Source organism: Limanda limanda, chromosome 2 (genome assembly GCF_963576545.1).
Source record: "Limanda limanda chromosome 2, fLimLim1.1, whole genome shotgun sequence".
Taxonomy (NCBI): Eukaryota; Metazoa; Chordata; class Actinopteri; order Pleuronectiformes; family Pleuronectidae; genus Limanda; species Limanda limanda.
The window spans coordinates 17,391,182-17,413,315 of record NC_083637.1 but is presented as its reverse complement, the minus strand read 5'-3'; the positions used below and the strand labels follow the sequence as shown (position 1 = coordinate 17,413,315).

Genomic DNA, 22,134 nt, shown 5'->3' with positions numbered 1-22,134 from the left:
AAAAAGTTATACCACCCTGGCCTGATTCCTATTATCAAAACAATAATAGGAGAGTCAGATTTGAATGATTTTGGTCGTATAGATGGAAAGACTTCAAAAGAAAACAGAGCATTTGCAAAGCAAAACATCACCATCATTAATGATGCAAAGTGAGTCCACGAAATACAATAACCTCCTCTCATTTAAAACTGCTGTTTATAGAAACAGATTACGAGTTACTTGGAGGCAGATGCAGTAAAGTTCAGGGTTAGTTTCCCACTTGGTGATGTTCACTGAAAGAAAGAGATTCTTAGCCCAGATTCATGAAATTCAGGATAAACTAGGGCTACGTTGTAGCATTAACGGGCCCGAGCACACGGACGTTTTCAAGCCTGTTGCGGTCGGTGAAGAGAGAGCGATCGATGACCAAGCGCTCGTCTCCGCGTTGCATGCGTTTTGAGCTCTGCTGCAAGAAGAAACGCTTCACTTCCTGTAGCCATCAGGTGGCGCTGTGATATTAAGGCATGGTTTCTTTTTATAGATGTCATCAGGTCGTGACTCTTGTCTTATATGCCTAGTTTGGACTTGATTGAAGCAAATATGCCTGAGATACAGAAGCTCGTGTTTTGATGGCGTGTAATCAAACTTTGACGCCAGGCCACGGTCACACCGTGTGATGAAATCAAATATACACCGTTAGTTTATATCACCATCTTGTGTAGGAGACATTCCCAGAAGTTGAAGTTGATCTGATGATACACAACTGTCTTTGTTAGGATCGGCGAATGTTAAATGAGGGGCTTTTCCGTAGGTGGCGCTGTTGAGCTATTTTGCCGCGCCCATTTCCGAATTCTCCAGAATACGTACATTTTCACCAATTTCTAATTTACTGCAAACTTTTGAAGCTTTTTGAGCATGTTGAAGCCCTCAAAAAGCCAATTCACTACGCTCAGAATAATCCTTACAATTTCAATAGGGCCTCCCACTGGAGGTGCTCGGGCCCTAATCAAATAATACTCCAAAATGTTCATACCCCTCCTTCATTCATCCATCATCACGGCTGTTTAACATGCAGTGTACATATGGTAGTCATGACATCACTTTGCGGTGGGGTTAGAACACATGGCCATGATAATATTTATGTGAAACTGTATGTATGTTTCCATGATGGCACGTGTGTATGTGTGTTTGTGTGTGCAGAGAGCGGGGGGGTTTAGCTCCTAAGGGCAGTCTGAGCTGTGGGAGGTATTTGAGGAATGCCGAAATAGCGGCTGGATTACATATTCTACTACATTCATCGTGAATACACACACTGTTAACGCACCCTTCTGAACAGTGGTCACACTGTGCTGTGTGTCAGATATTGCACAGTACATTTCTATCTCTGCATGTCACACAATTTGGTGTAATAAAAAAAAGGCTGTGATAAAGTGATCATTCTGTCATGAGTCAGAACTGTATGTGTTGCCAAATCAAACCTGTGTCTCCTTTTATCTACTGTACATTGTTCTCCAGATCAAATACAGAACATGAGTCTGATGTCCCTTCAAGGCTGGTCGACACAATTTGATACAGTGAGTCATATTTAGATTTCAACATTTTGTACAACTTATCATCTTGTCTTAATAAACCAGTAGCTTTATGAATTCCAGTAAATATACTCCAATGCATCTGATGGCTCCTATCTAGCTTCAATCACTCTGTGTGCACACTGTGTGCTTACTCTAATCACGCCTTTTGTGAAATGATTATTTCTGTTGGAGTTATTGAAAAGAATCAGATGTAATCAGTGGTGATTCAGAAGTCAAGCACTAGGCCGAACAGTTTGTTCCTTCTGTCCATCCATTATTAATACTGTGTATCCTTTGAGGGTCTGAGGGGGACTGGAGACAACCTGTCATTGGGTGAGAGGCGGGGTTCTCCCTGAACAGGTCCCCAGTGCATTGCAGGGACAACATACAGAGACACACAAACATTGACAATCACATTTGGACAATTTAATTCGATCAGTCTAACTGCATGTCTCAGAACTAAGAGAGAAAGCTGAGCCACAAAGACATGGGAAGGACCTGTAAACTTCCAGAGAGGGACCCTGGCCAAACCGGGATTCCAACCAGTAACCTTTTTACTGGGAGGAAACAAGGCTACACATGACGTGACATACAATTAAATGAGAGCTACATTGAGGCCAGACTCATCTCATTGTCTAGAGTTCTTATCATGCACTTAACATCACTACTTGTCCCTATATCAGAGAACAGGACTACATACTGTGTGTTGCTTTATCTAATAGTGACTGTGTGCATGTTTTTTAATCCTAGTCATGTCCAGTGGGTAAGGGTTAACAGATGTGATTAGACTGCACACACACACACACACGCACTCCCTCTCTCATGTCTACACATGACTTTTAAACCCAAGGTCTTACAGTCATTCAGGTTTTTTTTTACCCGTAAGCTGTTGTTTTTCAAAGTTTTTGCTGCAGTCTTGCAGTGCGTCATGGGAAATTCTGAATTAAAAAAAATACCTTCAACTGTCATCTGACAAACCCCACGATATATTTCTGTTTCATTTACGTTGGCTTTCCTGCCTGCACATAATAATATTTAAACATAATTTTCATGAAAGATCCACTGTGGGTTTTTAAAGCTGGTATCTATAGATTTATTGTGGAAATGCAGAAGTATAAAGGTCACAAGTAAGTGAGGGCAACTCTGTTCACATACTGTACATGAACAAAACTTAATTTGCCTTCAGCGTCCATCACAAGAGAATATATTTGATTAGAGAATCAATAACTCAAGCACCCAAAGATAATGAGTATTAATATTGTCAGCACAGCAGTTACATGTGTATATATAATACTGAACATGTGTATCCTCTTGTGTGGTGGATGTGGTCCTTTAAGAAACAGCGTCACATCCTTCTACAACCCCTGAGCAGTTTCTGTGAAAGCGTTCTGTGAGTCTGCTGCTGTTGAAGTGGTGCCATGTTCGAGACATGCCCCTCCCCCCTGGCAGATGTTAACAGCTGGTTTTGAGACACTGAGGCAATCTAGGGGTTCCCAGAAATCAGTGAAGCCCTTCCCCCTTTACTCAACATGGAGCAAACACGGCGACCTCAGACACAGGCCTCAGTGTCCAGGTTCTGTTTAATAATCTCACACATCTCCACACGTTCCCACTAACTGGCTCCAAACGAACACTGTATGTTCAAAATATTTACATCTGGGCCAACTCTAGGAAAAATAAACATAAATATGAGGGTTAGTCCAGGATTGTTTATATCGTCTGCATAAAGAGCTCGTCTGTGTCCATATATTTACATGACCCGGCTGACAGGTGAGTCCAGGAAGGATAACAACCCAGATTTTATGTTGATTTCAGGTTTGAGGATTGACCTGAGACATAAGGTCAGGTTGAACTGAAGTGATAAATAAATACTCTGGTAGATTTTCTTTGGTAAAGTTTTGGGAAACAAAACAGTTTAAATCATTTTGATGATGGTTAACCTGAGTTCTGTATCTCTTGTATTTACATGACACCTCCTTCTAGTGGTCAAATAGAGGCATTACATCGTATTTTTCGGCTCAATATTGAAACCCAGTCAGCTACATGGCTTCTATAGTAATAAATTAATGATTATATATAAAACTACTACTAAATTATTATATTCATATTCATTTGTTCTAACTAACAAAAACTCAAGAGAAGACACGAAGAAGAAAACAGCAAATTCTTATGTTTTACAAGCTCGAAAAGGCAAATATTTGTTTTTTTGCTCCAAAAAGTCATCTGAACTATGTGTCTATTGTCAAAATAGTTCAAATTCTTCAGATGTTTTATTAATCTATTATTTTATTCCAGCAATACATACAAAATAACGTCAATATCCACTTTTACTGTGGTTTATTGTTTCTTTTCAAGTTCCAGTGATAATGACACAACACAACAGACAGAAGTGAATAATTTAGTGGTGAAAACGTTGATGCTTTGGTTGTATGTTCTTCACTCTAGTAACCTAGCATGATGAGAAAAGTACAGTACTGAGCTTGCGAGCTGTACACACGTGCATGGACATTATATTCTAAAAAAACATCCCTATACAGTATATCCAACACCATGCGGCCATCAGGCATTCACAAGCAGAGAAGAGCCACTGTCCCTCTGGTCCTTTATCTTGAAATCATAAAACATAAAAAGTGCCCAGGTACAACAAATAGTTCTGAAATCCTTAAATCACTACACAACAATGGAAGAAGAAGCATTTAAAGTTACAGTTCTCGTCGATACAACAAGTCTACAATCAACAGTTAGAAGTGCTGAGACTGGAAGGGAGACAGGTGAGCGGTACGGGGTAGTTTTACATTTCTATACTGTACCACACATTCACCCCGGGAGAGCGACCTGGACTCAACTCCATTAAACCTCAGTCAAATAACTGTGGTAAGTAGCTGAAGAGATTCTGAGAAATTGCTCCCTGTGCCCACAGCGGGTTTGATTTCCAACTCAATCACTGAGCCATGCTCGCAAATATGTGATGTACACACACACCTCGGAAATCAGCTCCGGAGTGGCTGAGTGATGTTACAACACATCTGCCCCAGTGAAGCAGAGGTGAAACATCAGGTCTGTTTGTGTCCATAGGTAAAGTAAGGTAAGGTGGTTAGAAACAGCTTTATTTTGTGTTTATATTTAATGCTGTTTGTTTCCCTTACTGGCTTCCTACAGTTCTAACTTTTCAGGTTAGCTAAGGACTTTACTGTTTGTGCAATTAAATTACTTCATATAAATAACATGTCTTTTCACTCATTTCTTAACAACACAGTTTTGTCTGAGTTTAACTCATCAAAGCTTTATTACTTACTCCAAGAAGGTTGTTTTCATTTGTTTATGTCGGTTTGTTGGTTTGTCAGCAGGTTGTGCAAAAAACTGCAAAACAGATTTCCACAAAAATTTGTGGAAAGATGGAAAATGGGCTGAGAAAATGAGAGATAGGGCATTTTTTGAAACCCTACCCAATTACCCAGGGAATCATTCATAGATCTTAATGAAACAATCAGCCATATTTATAGGACTACTAGCTAGGAGTGTGTGACATTTGGTGCAGCTTAAAGGGTCTTTGTTCTTAAAGCTTGTTTAGGCTAGCAACCCTTCATGCTAGTAACATCTAGCATTATAAACAGTATATAAACATTTACTAAATGTTTATAAATATAATAGTATATAATATATAAAGTGTTTAATGTATTTGTCAACAACTACAACTCCTCCTGTGTGCGCCCATAAATGGAGGTTAGTACATAAATCAATGAAATGTCACCTCTTTAAACACATTTCAATCGATGTTCATTAACATCTTTTAAAAAACTGACATCCTGCTGTCATGAATGTTTAGTTATCACAATATATTGTTATATCTGGAGTTATAACGTTTTTGAAGCCGCTGTCTTCACACATGTTAAACCATCCCACTGTTAGCATGTTGCGAAGTTCTTTAACAACTGAACTTAGATAGTGTTCTGACTCATTTGCGTGAAAATTTTAATACTCATTTGATTCCTCAGTGTTCAGACTTTCTTCAGCAAAGAATTAAATGATCTAATGAATTTGTGTTTGATATGATGGTGATAGTTTGGTTTCCCTGTGATACTGTAGGATTGTAAACCTGCTATTTGAGTTATTTGACTGAGGGTGGATGGAGTTGAGAGCCTTTTTTATTTACTGTATATTTTTGTTGAATTAGTGGAATATCCCCTTTTGCCCCTCCTTTCCTCCAAGTCACAGTGCAGTTCAGGACTCTTCATCAGTCGCACTGGGAGAGCGCTCCTGGAAAAAATTACAAACAGATTCATGTCTGGAAAATGAAGAATTCCTTAATAATTAACAACACATGAATTTGTCGCTCCTCAAAGCTTCAATTTTCATCAGTTTACCTGAAATCTGTAACATAGAGTGAGTAACACAAAACCTCCCTGATAGGAATCATAAAGGACGTAGAAATATCGGACCCTACATTTTGAGGGCTGATGTCTGCAGAGACCACACACGTGGCAGAAACACGTCCATGTCAAGAAAGGCAAAGAAGAAACTCTTCAGCTTCATGTCACCAAGGTCTCTGAACATCGCTCCTTCAGTCCTTCATTTTATCCTAACTTTAACACTGCAGTCTCAACTATTGCAAATTAGTGCCAAATTCATAAAGAAATACTACAACAACCCATTTTCACTGCAATCACAAGTGGTTCCCATTTTAGATGTGGTCTAATCGACACACGCACACGCACACAGCAGGAGCTACCTCTTCCTGCTCGTCCTCAGAGTCGTCGTCACTGACGACAGGTTTGGCTCGGTTGCGTCCCGTCCGTCTGCTGCGTCGATTCCCTCGGTCTCCGCCTTTGTCCTTCCTGCCCAGACGGATCTTCACCCTCACTGAGCGAGCTGGAGACAAACACACTTTGTATAAATCAAATTGAATCAAGTCACTGACTCAGGAGGTCCCAATGAGCGTTGACCACTGAAAACTGATAAATTGATCTTTGAGTCAAAATGTCGGACTGTTAAAAATTTGAACAAATTTGCTATAGACAGACTTGAAATATCATGTTCAAGAGGCCAAAAACATGTTGCAACCACCAAAATCGAATCAGTTCATCATTGAGTCCAAGTGAACATTTGAACCAAACTAGAAGAAATCCTTTCGTTCACAAGATTGTGAACAAAAGACTGTGCTGACTGTTATAGAAAGGCATAGAAAATATTTTAAAACCATCTGAGACTTCACACTGAAATAAACATGTCTAAAGAGTCTCTCCTCTTTTTCTCTCCACTTACATTCAGACTCGGATCCTTCATCTTGATCCTCCTCCTCTTCTTCACTCTCCTCTCCCTCGCTTTCCTCCTCCTTCTCAATCTTCTGCCTCAAACTGGTGAAGACCGACTGGAGAACGATGGAGTCTTCATAAATCTGCTCACGTAAGACAAACATGGTAGAAAACACCATCTTAGTACCACTGTCATCATGTATGTAGATGAAACAGTGACAGAAACACCGTCCAGTGTTCACACATCATGTAAGATCTTGATATCGAATTTTCCAGGTTATAATTTTCACCGGTGGCACATCAGTTAATAAAAACTTGAAATACTGACCTTTATGTTTTGAAATCAGGGACATTGGTGTCAATAAATAACAAGAATATACCAATATACACTATTTATAAATCCACCAACCCTCCTACTTTCTTTAGTGTCTGAAATATAAAACCGGGGGAAAAAAACAGAACTGAAATGTAATTGTTTTCATGGTAGAAACACTGAGCGGGTTTTTCTGTGTCTGTGTGTGAACAGCAGATCCGTCTCACCAGTGATCCCTCCAGGTTGAAGGTCTGAGCGTTCTGGAAGAGCAGCATGACGTCTCTCTCCAGGTCACTCAGACTGCGGTAGCGATGACCTCTAATCCCCTCCTGGGGATGGAAAGTCGTGTTATATAATACTACATTTATAATAAAAAGTGTCATTTTTCTAAACCTATAACTATCAGTGACAGATTTCTTTACTTAGTTCTTAGTACTCTTAGCACCTGTGACCACGTTTCCAGCTGGAACCACCTTTCCTGCTCGTACCTTGATCTTCCTGAAGTCCACAGGTTTGCGGATCAGCTCGTAGTACTCGGGCAGCTCTTTTCGAGACGGCAGCTGGATGAACACTTCGCTCAGCTGACGCCCGCTGGCGCTGCAGGAGGTGATGTCATCAGGATCAGCAAAAACAGAAATAAACTGACTGTTACACTGAATACATCTTATTTTAACCACAAACATGCAGATTTTAATACATTAAATTCAAGACTTTTAAAGACCATAATGAATGAAATTTAAGACCAAGAATTTATGTCAGAGTCCATTAATTTCTTGCAATTCCCTGTAATTGTAACCAAATAGAGAATAACCCTGTAAACACCACATTATCTCAAACTACAGATAGATACAGTTGGTAGCCACAGTCTTCCCCACAGGCAAGCTGAGTGTATTGAGATCCAATCTGATCAGAGTGTATGTTTCAGTTATCAGTTCCACATTTGTTTGATAACGGCGTGCTAATATCTGGATCGCTGAGAAAAGAACTACAATCTATGCATGGCTCATTTCTTTTGAAAGAGACTAAATAAACTCAATCTAAAAGCACAATAGAAGTAGCCTTAAATTAAATTAAATTAAGACTTACCCAAATGTATTTAAGACCCAATATTTTAACATATTTGAAACATCTCAAGGCCTAAAGTTCAGATTATTGAATTTCTTACAAACTGAGTGAAGTAATTGGTGCAAAGATTGAACAGAAACATTTAGTGATGCAGAATAATTATTCTCCACAGCTGCAAATTTAATATCATGCTCATTTGTGCTACCTGTCTTTATATTTGATGACAGCGTCCACAATCTTCCTCATCTTCTTTAGGAGAGCAGGAGGATTCGGGGAGAGTTTCTCAGCAGGTGGTCGTCCCCTCTTCCTCTGCCTCTTCCCATCATCGTCTTTGTCCCCTCGTCCACGTCCCCCGGAGGAAGACGAGGGACCGGGGAGGTCCAAGTCTCGGTCCCTCTTCCTCTTGCGGGTCGTCTTTTTGTGACGCACATCTTCCTCGACCTCATCCAGTGTGCCATCCTCTATCGCCTGCTCGAGGTGATGATGGGCACGAGAATGAAGTTTTAATACACAAAGCAAGGATGTCTTCACTTTTGATTTTAAATTCGGTTAATACCCTGTCCTGTTTCTCAGCTCTGCACTTTACCCTCAAGCTAATCACCTTCAGCCACTGCTTCTCGGTCAGTGAGTCGCTATAGTCCACCTCCTTACGCATCCGAGAGCCTCGTCCAAACATTTTCTCCTCCTCTTCCTCGCAGGTCAGCCGCTCAACTTCGGCATCATCTTTCATGATCCACGTGGGCAGCTCATCCTCCTCCATCAGACGAGGTTTTCGCCGCGGGTTACGGGCATCCTCCCGCCGCCGGTCCAAGTCCATACGCTGAGGGAGGGCGAGGAAGAAAAGTTAAGAGACGGACAAAGATATCGGGAGAGGACTTTGTAGCGTTGAAGTTGGATGTGAATTTAACTTCAAAAAGCCGGGTACTTACCATGAACTGATCAAACTCCTCCTCGCTCCTGGCTATCATCTGGTTGACCGTCTCATCATCGGGCACCTCATCCTCCTCCTGAATACAGCATACACATATTGGCAAGCAGAGAATAAGAAAGCTCACTCTTCAAAATGCTGTATGGATGGTGCACGCACACACATTTATGCGTAGACACACTTCTTGGCCCCAGACCTCGTCTTGCTCCTCGTGCTCCAGGATGGCTTGTAGGAAGGCCCTGCGCTCGTGGCTGGAGGATTTCTGATCGAACATGCCGGCCTGGATGACCTTTTGGTCCACGTTTAATTTGTACTTGGCAGCGGCCAGGATTTTCTCTTCCACACTGTTGATAGTGCAGAGACGCAACACACGAACCTCATTTTGTTGACCGATGCGATGGGCTCTGTCCTGAGCCTGCAGGTCCTGGAGACACAATCAGGAAGGAGAGAGAATTTATGTAGGTTCAAACGTCTATTTTTGTTTTGTACTGAAGTCTGTCAACTGGATTTTCTAAACCTTGCGTAAATGAAAACATCATCAAACCTGATGTGGGTTCCAGTCCGAGTCAAAGATGACCACAGTGTCAGCAGACTGCAGGTTGAGGCCGAGACCTCCAGCTCTTGTGCTCAGCAGGAAGATGAAGTAGTCCGACTCTGGATCATTGAACGTCTTCAGTAACATTCCTCTGTCTTCAGCCTTTGTGGTGCCTGACGAGTGAGGGAGGTGGGACAAGTGAAGAAGAACAGATGAAAGAGTGAAGTGAGGAAATGCTACAAAAGGCAACAGAAAATGATGAACTTTGGGATAAAAGGACTGACTGGCAACAAAACTGCTCTGTGACAGCTAGACAACACTTCTATAAACTGTCTCACCGTCCAGACGCAGATACTTGAAGCTGCGGAAGGCGAAGTAGTCCTCCATGATGGTCATGAGTGTGGTCATCTGACAGAAGAGCAGAACTCTGTGGTTTGTCACCCTCAGTTTGGGCAAGATACGATCCAACACCTCAAACTTTCCTGATGCTCGATACAGGTCAAGTCTGACGGAAATGAGATAGATTAAAAGTCGTGTGTGTGTGTTTCACTGAGAGCGAGAGAGAGAGAGAGAGAGAGAGAGAGAGAGAGAGAGAGAGAGAGAGAGAGAGAGAGAGAGAGAGAGAGAGAGAGAGAGAGAGAGAGAGGACCTGTTCAGACCCAGTATTAACCATCCTAAAAGATCCTGAATGTGTCTCCTGTGGACTCTTGTAATTTGATCTCACTTCCCGGCTACATTAATGCAGATAAATTTCCCAAAACACGTTTGTGAAGACTAAATGATGTTGTTTCAACCCAGTCTGAGTTTACAGATACGTTTGTGTGTAGGAGAGAGATGGAGACAGAGAAAAAAGAGAGCGAGCAAACTCAGGAGCAACTGAATGAATGAATGTGTGCAGCTGGAGGTGGCTACAAACAGTGGTTTTGAGTCATTGTGAAACTGTTAGTCAGCTGAGTAGATGGTCCTTCATATGTGGCCCAGGATGGATTTGCGCTCATTCAGTGAAAAGAATGTGGCCACATGCCTCCAGAATCTTCCCAGATGCGGTATGAGTTTTGAGAATTGAGGACGTATTTGGGTCCATTCAGACCTGAACTTAGTGCTGACCACTCGTGATCGGATCACTCAGGACGGATGAAGGGGTCAGAGAGAGCGAGATCGATGAATCAGAACTCACCCCTGGACTATTCCACCAGAGAATCCTAAATGTTCAGAGAAGGATTCCTGCAAAATCAGTCAGAAATATTCTGTCACACACAGTCAAGGATTTCAGTCTAATTGGAGCTTTATTTTGAAGCTCATATCATAAAAGTAAATCTGTGCTTTTGTTTAGGTTTATGTGCTTTTTACATTTGTTATACAATATCTTGTCATATAATATCCTGACCAAAATTAAATCTGTTGAAACATCTCCCTCCTCAGCGGTACCTCGATCTGCTGGAACATGTACGGGTGGTTACAGATCTTCCTCAGCTGCATGATGGTGTTCATCAGTGTCTTAGTGCCTCCTTTCCCCTGGTGAACACGATGAGATCAAATGTGCAACGTGAAACTAACAGTGAGGGCCAGTTACATGTGCTTCTGAACAGGTTCTTCAAGCCAAGGACCAGAGCTAAGACTAAAAAGAATACAACTTAAATTTCTACCACTAACCCTGAAGTGTATTTCATCTGTTTGCAGCAAAAACTTAACCTTATTATAAAATAAGATAAAAAAACATTTCTAAATCATCTAGTGCCACATATAATACTATCCTATTAGAAGAAAAAGTAGATTGAACATTTTGAATGTGGACATTAACACTTCCAAAAACTGAGTGTTCATGTCCTCACCTTCTTGTCTTTTTCGGATCCATCAGTTAGAAGAACGCCCTTGGCCTGCATGTGTCTGTACAGCACCCTCTGAAGAGACGACATGTCGCACTTGATCACATACTCCACCTGAGAGAGGGGAGAGACGCATTCAGTCAATTAAAGATGGAGCAGGTGACCCGAGGCCAATCAATGACAGGACACATCAAAATGAAGATCATCTGGACAAGTGTTTGTCTGTCTGCTGTTTGTGGACTGAAAGAACTGAGCCATGCCTTCTCTGGAAGCTGTGCCTCCACTTCCTTCTTTAATCTGCGTAACAGGAAGGGGCGGAGCACTTTGTGGAGACGACGGATGATCAAGATGGTCTCCTCTTCATTTAGGTCCACCTGGAGAGAGAAGCAAAAAGAATCCTGGCATCTCCCAAACACAAAGAGACAAATCAGAAGCAGCGTTGGCGGACTGCGCCTCAGCTAAACGTCCTGCACACCTTCTCCCCAGTCATGGCGAAAGGAGCGTTGAACCACTGCTCAAAGGTGATACAGCTCTTGAAGATGGTTGGCAGCAGGAAGTTGAGCAGTGCCCAGAGCTCAGGCAGCTTGTTTTGCAACGGCGTCCCTGTGAGGAGGACTCGCCGTGGGGCAAGGTAGTGAGTGTTCAGGACCTGGGTCAGTTTACAGTGGTGGTTCTTCATCCGGTGGCCCTCGTCAACGATCATGTATTTCCAACGGATCTGGTGGGGATGACATGAGGAGAGCAGAACATCTGGATGAAGCTGCCAGTGGAATAACTTACTGTTTCTGCCCATCCAATAAAAAACAACAGAAAGTGGAGGATTTCTCTTCCAGTTTGTCCCCGGGCCCCACACTGGCTCGGTCCCATGCTACAGCCTGGTGGGGGAAACTCTTGCCTGAACTACAACACCCACCTTGCAGCACTTTCAGGAAGCCTACATGACTACATGAGTGCATAGCAGCATGATGGTCACAGATGACAGTGGAAGACGTGGTTTACAGGCGGGTGTCAGTGTGTTGCAGGACCTAGGAGAGAACACTGAGACGCAGCAAAGAGGGAAGTCAGATTGGTCGGGCTCAAACACTTTTAGAGCACTTTGGGAAATAAGGTCATGCTGGTAAACACAAAAACACAGAAACTTCCAGCAAAATCTAATAAATAACAAATAGAAACATCTCACTGCAGGCATGTGTACATGTCTAGAGAGAAAGGTATAAAGGATGATGTGTTTGTGAATGTCCTTCTGCCTGGGTTTGTTTGTACGCATCATCTCACCTTGGCCAGCACTTGTTTATCCTTGATGATGTACTCGTAGGTGGTGAGTAAAACGTTAAATTTTCCACTACGCAGTTGGGGGAGGAAGGCTCTTCTGGCAGCAGGAGACCCCTGGCAGCCAACAAAAAGATTAATTCAATTTGATCATGACATTTTATAAAGCAAAAAGCAAAAGCCATTAAAGACAAAGCAAAAATGTGTTATTAATTAAAAGTTAAAAGCAGAGACACATCAGAGTATTGTAAACTGCAGAAACTAACCTTGTAGGACACTTTGACGACTGTCGGTGCCCATTTGTCAAACTCATACACCCAGTTAGAAAGAGTTCTGTCAACCAGAGACCGATCAGTAAGTGATTTTATTGAACAAAAAAGCAAATGTTAGAGAATAAAACTGCAATTATGTTGTCAAATCATTTGGGTTTAGCTCACGAGAGGGGTACAATGATGAGGTAGGGTCCATTGAGACGCTTCATCTCCATGAGGTAAGTAATGAGGGCGATAGTCTGGATGGTTTTTCCCAAACCCATCTCGTCCGCCAGGATCCCGTTCAGGTTGTTGTTGTAGAGGGAAACAAGCCACTCCAGACCTTTAACCTGAAAGGGTTTTGAACATGACAAGTATTCCCTCCCTCATCAGAGTTATGAAATACAATGAGAAGGGCACTCAGTAGAGCAAACACCTCCGCAAAGGCCCAATAGTTCTTAAATTCATAGATATCAGCTCTCTTTATGTCAGATTTTTTACAATCAAGATCCATTATATTCCATTGGAAATCAGTGAATGTTTTTACCGCATGGCAGCAGAGAAAACATCTTTGTGCATGCCAAGGTAGAAAGTATCATATTATTGCATCTAATCATGCATGTATACCTGATACTGCTTGAGTTGTCCATTTATCAACAAACTGGACTGTTTGTCCACCTTCTCTGTGACAGCGTGAGCCACTGCGTAATAAGACTGGAGAGTTCGAGCGAAGGCCGCACCCATGTATTCATCATCCACATCCTGCTTAGCATTTCTGCAGAGAAGGCACAAACAAAAAGTTTTGTTTAATCACGGCATAAATCCATTTTGTGAGCACCTTTTATTGTACCTAGTTTGTTTGAGACCCTAAATGGCACTAAATTGTATTCCACTGTACTACTCAATATATGCACTCACTCAATGATGTGGCGAACATCTACTTCTGACACATCTTCACAGTCGGGGTCTGGGATCTTCTTCTCCTCCACCGGAGCTGTTGCAGGCTGACGCTCCTCCTCTTCCTCCTGCCAGATGTTGGGAAGAGCAGTTTGTCAGCGACTGGAGCAGTAAGTGTGAAAAAGGCTTCAAACAAAGGAACCCACCTCCTCCTCTTCCTCCTCCTCGCTGTCCTCACTGTCCGAGCGGGGAGCCACCTCGTAGCTGAGCAGAACACAAAAACACTCGTGATTATATCCACCAACAGTCCAAGTCATCAGAAATGCAAAGCATCAGTGGGAGTAGGCAGATCCTGCATACGCTGTAAATACCCAATGTTGCAATCATGCCAAATAATAATAGCGTAATTTTTACCATATATTGATGAATGACTGCTTAATCTAAGTAAGATGTGATCTGTACAAGTTATGACTGCATTACTACACTATATGATGTGACCTTCAAACTTCACGACGTTATGATATAATTAGCATATACTACCATATGATCAAAACACATTTTACAGGTAGCAGGTTAGGTAGCACACTGATATGTTTACACAATAATAGCATGTTAGCACCTTTACTTAAGCCCCATAAGCTGCCTTGTGTAACTTTTATTGTGTGGCTAAAAAGACATCCACACATATTCGGCACAGGCTGTATATAAAATGGAAACCAGGAAGGCTCCCAAAAGCTAAGCCAAATCATCTTGTTCGCCCCCTGGTGGCTGGCTGGTGTGTAGATTATACCCCACCCCCTCCATGTTAGCAAACCAAACTATAAAGTTAAATAAAGTCCCAAAGATTTAATTTTTGGTAGTTCTTATCTCAAGTGTTAATTTTTCCAAAAACTTAGATTTTAGTTGATGACTGACAGATGAGACTGACACGTGATTGGTCGAGCAGGACCTTAATTCCACAGCTCCACACATCAACCACATGCTACGCAGACGTCAAAAGCAGAACATGGCGGCACTCCTATGTCAGATTTTTTATCTACATTTTTATCCCAATGGGAGGAAGCGGAGATGTGCCCTCCATCTTTATTTACAGTCTACGATATCCACATACACAAGTCCTTCCTCTCCCTCCATTCTCACCCCGGGTTCATCTCCAGCCAGGTCTCCAGCTGTCCGGCTCTAGGAGCGTCCAAACCTGTCAGGATGTTTCCACTGTCCACATGGATGACCTTCACAGGCAGATCGCTCATCTGACTCGTCTCATCCAGAGGCTGCAGGGGGAGGACACCGATTATTTGATCCCTCATTGTTGGAACTGTTGGTCTTGACCTTCTTATGTTATGATTTGGCTCTTAAATTGATCTGAACTGAATAACTTGTATCATAATTCATTCCTCATTTTGGATGGATTGGATTTTTTGTGTGAAGGACTTTGTAACCTTGTTTAGATAAGTGCTATACAAATAAAGTTATTATTAAATACCGCCTAACACTGGACAAGTAAGTCGCCTGAGATGAGAGGCCAAAGCTCACAATTCATGAGCTCACACTGTACAGTCCGAGTGTCTGAAATGACCTGACTGCTCACACTCTTTGGTTCCATGGATCCTTTGGACCAGCTCCGGAACCGTGATTCAGTCAAAGGAGAAAAGGATGAAAGTTATTTGCTAACAATCCTAACAAGGAAGCGATATTCTGCCTTGATCATATGAACCATTCTGTGGAGAAACGTACCAAAAAAGAGGCGTCAGGAAAGGCTGACTTTAATTACCGGCTTAGTTTGAGTCTTTTAACCAGCTGAAGGAAATGAGACTAAACCTCAGATAGTTTAAGTGTGTAAACAGTCACTGGTGTTTTGCCAATTTAATTTGCCAAGTAAATATCAAATTCTGCTTTTTTTCAACACAGATGTGAATCTTTCTTTCTTTGACTGATGACAACAGGTGATGGCAACTGAGCTACATTCATGCACACACACACCTGGAGCTGTAACATGTGGCTATAGAATGTGTTCGCCTACTTTCAGATCCTTTTTATAGATATGTATACTGTAAATGATGGGATGTTGTTCCAACAAGCTCAAATCTAGTTGATCAAAAAGTTGCACAGCAACAGTGAACAGAGGAAATCCTTGTGCCGTCTGCAGTCATCTTTTTGCCATGACAACACAAAAAGGAAAAACACTACCCCCTGAAGCTTTGTGTGAAATTTGATCTGTGCAGTGTTTAGAGAACGTTTCTATAGAGACCACAGAGAGCAACATAACGACCAATCACATTTGCTTTAGGGACCCTGCATATGTTAAGAGGAAGAGTATATCTTTAGAAAGAAAACCAGTGACGGTGAAAGTATGATGTAACCATTTCCTCCTCCTCATGCTGCACCAGCTCACCTCTCCATCAGGGCCCACTGCCAGAGTCTGCCCCTCAGCGTTCTCTATCTGCAAAACAGATCATAACTGAGTCACTGACACACCACACAACATATATCACATCATCAGGAACAAGCAGATGCACAGTCCAGCTCAGTGTGTCAATTTCCCAGACTGAATGTTGAAATATAAATATCTCTCTCTCCTCCAGTTGTTTTTACCTTCTTCTTTTTCTTCTTCTTCTTCTTCTTCTTTACTTTGAGTGCCTGTGCAGCCTTGTGAGCTCGGACCAGCTCGGTGAGGTTGGCGACATACTCGTCAGTCTGCTGCAGCAGGTAGGCCAGACGTTTGTCCTTCTTCTGGTCGATCAGTTTGCGGTATCCCTCCTCATCCTCAGCCTGGGCGGAGATACACATACACAGTATAAGCAGTAGTTGAAGGCTGTGTGCACAGGTAAGTGTGTGAAGTGTGTAACTCTGTCTGCGCTGTTGCTGCTAGTGTTTCTTTTTACCATGAGCCTCCTCATCCTCTCTTTCTCAATCCGCTCATTCTCCTTCTTCTGCTCTCGCTCAGTGTTGGCATGGTAGGTGGCCACAGCTTTGGTCAGTTTCTGCATTTTGCCTGTGATTGAGCGATGGTACTCTTTGAAGTCTTTGGCGTGCTGGAGGATGCTGTTGAGGTACTCCTGGGGAGAGAGCACGGACGAGGAGAAGAGTGATTAAAAAGTACAAACCTTAACATTATAACAGCCATGTCTCAGCTGCGTTTGTCCTCTACCTGGTGCTTCTGCCTGCGTTTGCGCTCTTGCTCGATCTTCTGCTGCTTCTCCAGTTTCTCTGTGATGCGGGCCTCTCGCAGAGACTGGCGCTTGCTGCGCTTGTAGGCCTTCGCGTCAAGGGCGGTCTCAAGAGCTGTGTCCCGACGCATACACACCACCACCTCTTGACGCAGCTGTGAAAGGCAAAAGATTCACAGTGGGAAGGTGTGATGTGTCGAGGTCAAAGGTGAAGGTAAAAACGATATCGTACATCCGTACCTGTCTCTGGAAGTTAAGCAGTCGAAGAGCTTTGAGCTCTATTGTAGCTTTGGTACGTAAATCACCAGCGAGAGAACCCGGCAGGTTCTCCAGTTCAACAATACGATGAGTGATACGAGCCTGTAACCTGCGGAAGTAAAGAGAACCCACTTTTCTGTCGGGATTCTTTATGTTTATATAAAATAACCTTAATATTCAGATTAAAGAGTAAGAGCTTTATTGTGTCATAAAATTAAAAAATTAAGTTACATCCCTAAAAGGCCTTGTCATACCTGTACTCCCTCTCCTGCAGTATCTCCACTGGGTCGAGGCCACAGGGCTTCTGAATTGGGGTAATGCGGCTCTGCTTGGCGTGGTAAGGCATCATGGCAGTGGGCTGTGCTGGCTGACCGGGGGACTGCGTCTGCGGAGGCATCACCGGGGAGGCAGCAGGAGGAACTGAGGGGGGGGCAGGAGAGGGCCGGCCAGTGGGCTGAGGGGGGATCAACTTTTGGGGTGCGTTTGAGGGGGCTGCTGCGTTCACCATGGGACCTGGAGCCATGTGAAGTTGGGAAAGATCAATAGGGCACTGCTGTAAGTACTGCTATAGTCTACTATAGGTGATGGAATCTAAAGTTCAAACTAGATGGATTGTTAGAATTTATACTAATAATGTTACACTACGTGCTGACACCATGTACGGTTGTAAACTTAGTCACAGAAACCAGTTTCAATGAGAAAGATCACCTTTCGTTGTCTGACGGTTCTGACTCGCACAATGTCCTGCTGTGTTGTTCATATGTGAAAGTCAAAGTCCAATTGTCAACTGCTAAGTTGAGGATTTTAATCAATGTCACAAACCTTCAGGCCAGGACTTTGGTGGTCCGTTGGGGTTTTGCATTCCAGCTGGGGTCCCTGACGGCCCTGGTGGGGGCATGTTGGGACCCATCATACCTAAAGAAACCAAAAGGGTACAGATTCTCTTGAGACTAACAGCACATCTATTAGATTGTTCTTTCAAAAATTGATGAAAGCTACAACCTCCAGCTTTCCAATGTGACATACATTCATTACCCATCAGACCATTGGACATACAGTGGAGTCCAATAGTCGAAGACTGCTTTTCCATTCACAGTTAAGGGGCCTGGTATTCCAGATTTTCCCCTTGCATACCCACCGTGAGCTCGAATGTAGCCTGAGCCCATCAGCCCTGGACCTGGTCCAGCTGGACCAACTCCAACCCCAGGACCCAGACTGGACATGGGCTGCTGCATCCCTGGCATCGGCCTCTTCCCTTGGACAGCCATCTGCAGGTGGTCCGGCAGGGGCTGTCCCCGGGCCAGCATCTTATAAGCCATGATCTGGGCTCTGAGTTGTTGGAGTTGGTTCTGGTTGAAGGGAGTTGGACCACCGGGACCTCCGAGGCCAGCGGGGCCACCAGAGTCAATGCCAGATCCAAGGATGGGGACACTGGATCCGAGAATGGGCCCGGGGCTGGGCCCGGGGCCGGAGCTACCTTGAGGTCCGGGACGGTTAGCTGGGCCGAGCATGTGTTGGTCTCCGCTGGGACCGTCTAAAGGTGTAGAGGCGGAGCCGGGGCCGCCAGAGGAGGAGGAAGAGGAGGACGATGGCATTAGAGGACCAGAGGGAGGACCATTTGACGGGACAGGACTGGAGTGATCAGAGCCACCTAATGGAGATTGGTAGCCTGAAGACAAAGGACAAATCAGAGCACTAGTTACTCTATTATTTTAAACCCTGTATAATGTTCCTTTAATATTCCAGTACAATCTACAGTATGTTGGGACTCTGGGGGGATATTTGGGTTTTAAAATGAGCTTTTTTTATAAAATAAATATCTCGTAAGTAGCTGATCTCATATCTATTTATTATCTGTTTATGTTTTGTAAATGTATCCAACACTTACATAACAGTGAGTATAAGATATTCTTCACAGCATAATAATATTGTGACTTTTTAAAATACTAATACATCCAGTCCAGAGACTCTCCAGGTAACTGGAAGAGATTTGTCTTCCACTTGTTGCCACAGATCCAATCCTGCTCAATCCTGAAATCCTGCCCGTCTGTGATTTCAAAATGTGTTAAACTCTGAGTCACTGAGCTCAACTCGTCCGTTTGACTGTCTTGTTTGTTTGTTTTACAGCAGACGCTGCTGAGTCCGAGCCCCCGTCCACACTGTGTTTGTTTTTCCAATATTTTTCTGTATATAAATACTAAAAAATAAGCTATATGAAGAGATTGAGAAACAGCCCATGGTCCATGACACACTCACAGAGCCACATGACAACACCACCACAGGTACGTCTCACTTGAAACCGCTCGTCTTGCACAACGCTGGAAAGCACAAAATTGCTCAAGATGAATCTCTGTTGCATGTCTACCTTGTGAGTGTTGATCCAGAGGACTGGGTGGGGGGCCCATGCCGCTGTGTCCGCCCTGTCTCATCGACAGACTCTTCATCTGACTGAAGCGGCTCTCCTCGCTCATGCTCTTCTCATGCATGCCCTCCATCGGCTGTGGGAGAAATCCAACAGTGTTAGAATGAAACTAATACTCCCTGTGACGGCAGTAAATCATATAATTGTTATGAGTTGTACACTGTGCAGGTATTGTAATGTAAATTCACTTTTTAGTTTATGCTTACAGCAGACATTTTCATCCAGAGTAAAGCTGGACATAAACTTCATGGTGCACCCACTGTCTAGCATGTGAGCACATTGTCTGTTCATGTCTTGCAGAAGTTGATCCTGAGATCACCTGAATTCTATAGTGAAATTTTGCTCTACTCTGGTTTAACTGTGTTTGTCCTTTGTTCAAAGAACTCAGCTGACTGACACAACACCCTCACCATACATGATACTATTTCCTCTCCAACACATTTAGGATGCAGCCCATAAGTCATACCTTTACAGACGATATGTTCCAGACACACAACAATATACCCCCCCCTCCCTGGTGTTTTGGGGTCAGGAGGTAACCCACACAGAGATATAAATATGAGAACAGATACTTCACTTTTCATCGCACTTGCAACCTCCACCTTGCCTGTCTGATCCTTTCTGCAGAAAGCTTTTACAAATAAACTTACAAAGACAACTTGTCTCAGAACCTTGTTTGTTGACCAATTTCCACCACAATATTTATATTAGCGCCCGCACCCACATGCATATTTGGGGGCTGATACTGATATTGGGGAGTAAAAAAAAAGTATGATACTCATATATCCACCAATACGTACATGTATACTTAAAAAATACATTCCGAAGGTGATGTTATCAAACACTCATGACAATAGAGTGTCATTCAGGCTTGAACCATGAATTTGATTATAAATGATTGTCAATAAACATTTTAAATAAGAAATACAACCAAATATATGGAGCTTAAAATAAGGAAATTAACATATTTTTAGCATAAAACATAAACATAACTGCACATATTTTCTGCATTGTTAGTTCTGAAAATGAACATGAATAAATAGAAATGCTGTATGGTAAAGTCTCTTAACAGCCACATATCATCTAAAAAGTAAAAACCTGCCTTATAACTGATCAAGATTTATGTTCTGCTGTGAAATTAAGCGTATCCTCATTTTAACTCCACACTCGTCAGTTTCTATGTAAATATGATGTTTAAACTCTTTAAAATGCATATATCAGGTGAAGTTTGTGATATTCATTTAAAACTAACTGTTGATCAATAATAAGGTCCAAACTAACAGAGCGTCTCAGTCAGTGTTCTCACTTTGTGCAGAGAGTGGATGTTGTCCTGGCCGTATCCAGAGGGCCCCGGCTGGGAGTGTCCAGAGGAGGGAGGACCAGGGCTGGGGCCCATCATACTGTGAGAGGAGCCTGGTGAGGGACCAGGGCTGGGGCCCAGCATAGCCCCTGGGGAGGGACCCGGACCAGGAGAGGGACCTGGGCGCGGGGTGCCTCCCATGGGGGGATCTGGAGTGGACATGGCCCTGGACCTCCTGCTCCTGGATGAGCAGCAGGGACCTGAGAGGAAGGAGAGAAATGACGGACAGTGTGACACAGGTGAGGACATGATCATTGAGAAACTCTGAGGGATGAAGACACACTATGTTAAAGTTACTCATCTGAATAAGCATGGACTTATTGGTTTGATTAGACAGGACTGTATGAAAACATCAGGACTCTGCAGCTGGATTTTGGACCTCTGATAAATGAAGTGGGTGCATGATGTTTGCAGGAGAAGGTGAATGAGGTCTGACGCTGTCTCACTGTGGACTCAGCCTCCCTGCACCAAACCACCCGCTGTGCTCATGTGCATGCTCAGCTGCAGACTCGAACCCGCGGGGAAACACGGTGAATTATCACACGAGCCAGGAGCCACAGAGATGCTGCTCAGTCTCACAGTGACAGCCTGTCTGGGTGAATGGAAAGAGGGGGAATGGCGGACTGTGCTTGTGAGACTGACCTACCCGCGTCTGCAGGACTTAGAGCCGGAGGATGTGTGCTGCTCCCGGGCTGAGATCAGCGGCAGATGGAAGAAGACGCAGAAACTGTTGTAATTAGTGAACTCATCATGTTCGAGATCTGCCTCCGAGCGACCGTGGGCTTCACCGACGCGGCTCGAGCGCCCCCCTCCTCTGCTCCATGACCGAATGTCTGGGCACAGCCAAGACAAACTGCGCATGCGCTTCCAGGCTCCATCTAAACTCGGCATCCAGACAGGTCTCCAGGTTCATACATATACACAGTACATTTATCCACTAGTTATATCTAACATTTTTTTTTTTTTTCATAATTTATTTTTAAAGAAACAAAGATACAATGAACATACATACATAAAACGAAACAAACAAACAAAAAAAGA

At 43.2% G+C, this 22,134-nt stretch overlaps 1 protein-coding gene across 2 annotated transcripts; it reads right to left on the bottom strand.

The window, feature by feature from the left end:
* Positions 1 to 5,771: 5,771 nt before the first annotated feature.
* Positions 5,772 to 21,255, bottom strand: LOC133022939 (transcription activator BRG1). Of its 2 annotated transcripts, none has more exons than XM_061089845.1 (33): positions 21,040 to 21,255; positions 19,677 to 19,809; positions 18,450 to 18,980; positions 18,134 to 18,226; positions 17,566 to 17,824; positions 17,294 to 17,420; positions 17,035 to 17,208; positions 16,769 to 16,942; positions 16,479 to 16,655; positions 16,279 to 16,326; positions 15,027 to 15,157; positions 14,093 to 14,150; positions 13,908 to 14,014; positions 13,617 to 13,764; positions 13,176 to 13,339; positions 13,005 to 13,071; positions 12,745 to 12,855; positions 11,945 to 12,187; positions 11,730 to 11,843; positions 11,476 to 11,583; positions 11,072 to 11,158; positions 10,821 to 10,867; positions 9,982 to 10,148; positions 9,653 to 9,816; positions 9,272 to 9,532; positions 9,110 to 9,187; positions 8,782 to 9,000; positions 8,386 to 8,648; positions 7,604 to 7,712; positions 7,343 to 7,444; positions 6,813 to 6,945; positions 6,280 to 6,419; positions 5,772 to 5,807 (listed from the first exon to the last, which is right to left on the bottom strand). In XM_061089845.1, the coding sequence occupies exons 1-33, from the start codon at positions 21,253 to 21,255 to the stop codon at positions 5,772 to 5,774; spliced, it is 4,989 nt and encodes a 1,662-aa protein (XP_060945828.1). The 2 variants fall into 2 exon arrangements, with proteins under 2 accessions (XP_060945828.1, XP_060945835.1); XM_061089852.1 differs by having other exon boundaries at positions 9,305 to 9,532; positions 13,908 to 14,011.
* Between the last annotated feature and the right edge of the window lie 879 nt (positions 21,256 to 22,134).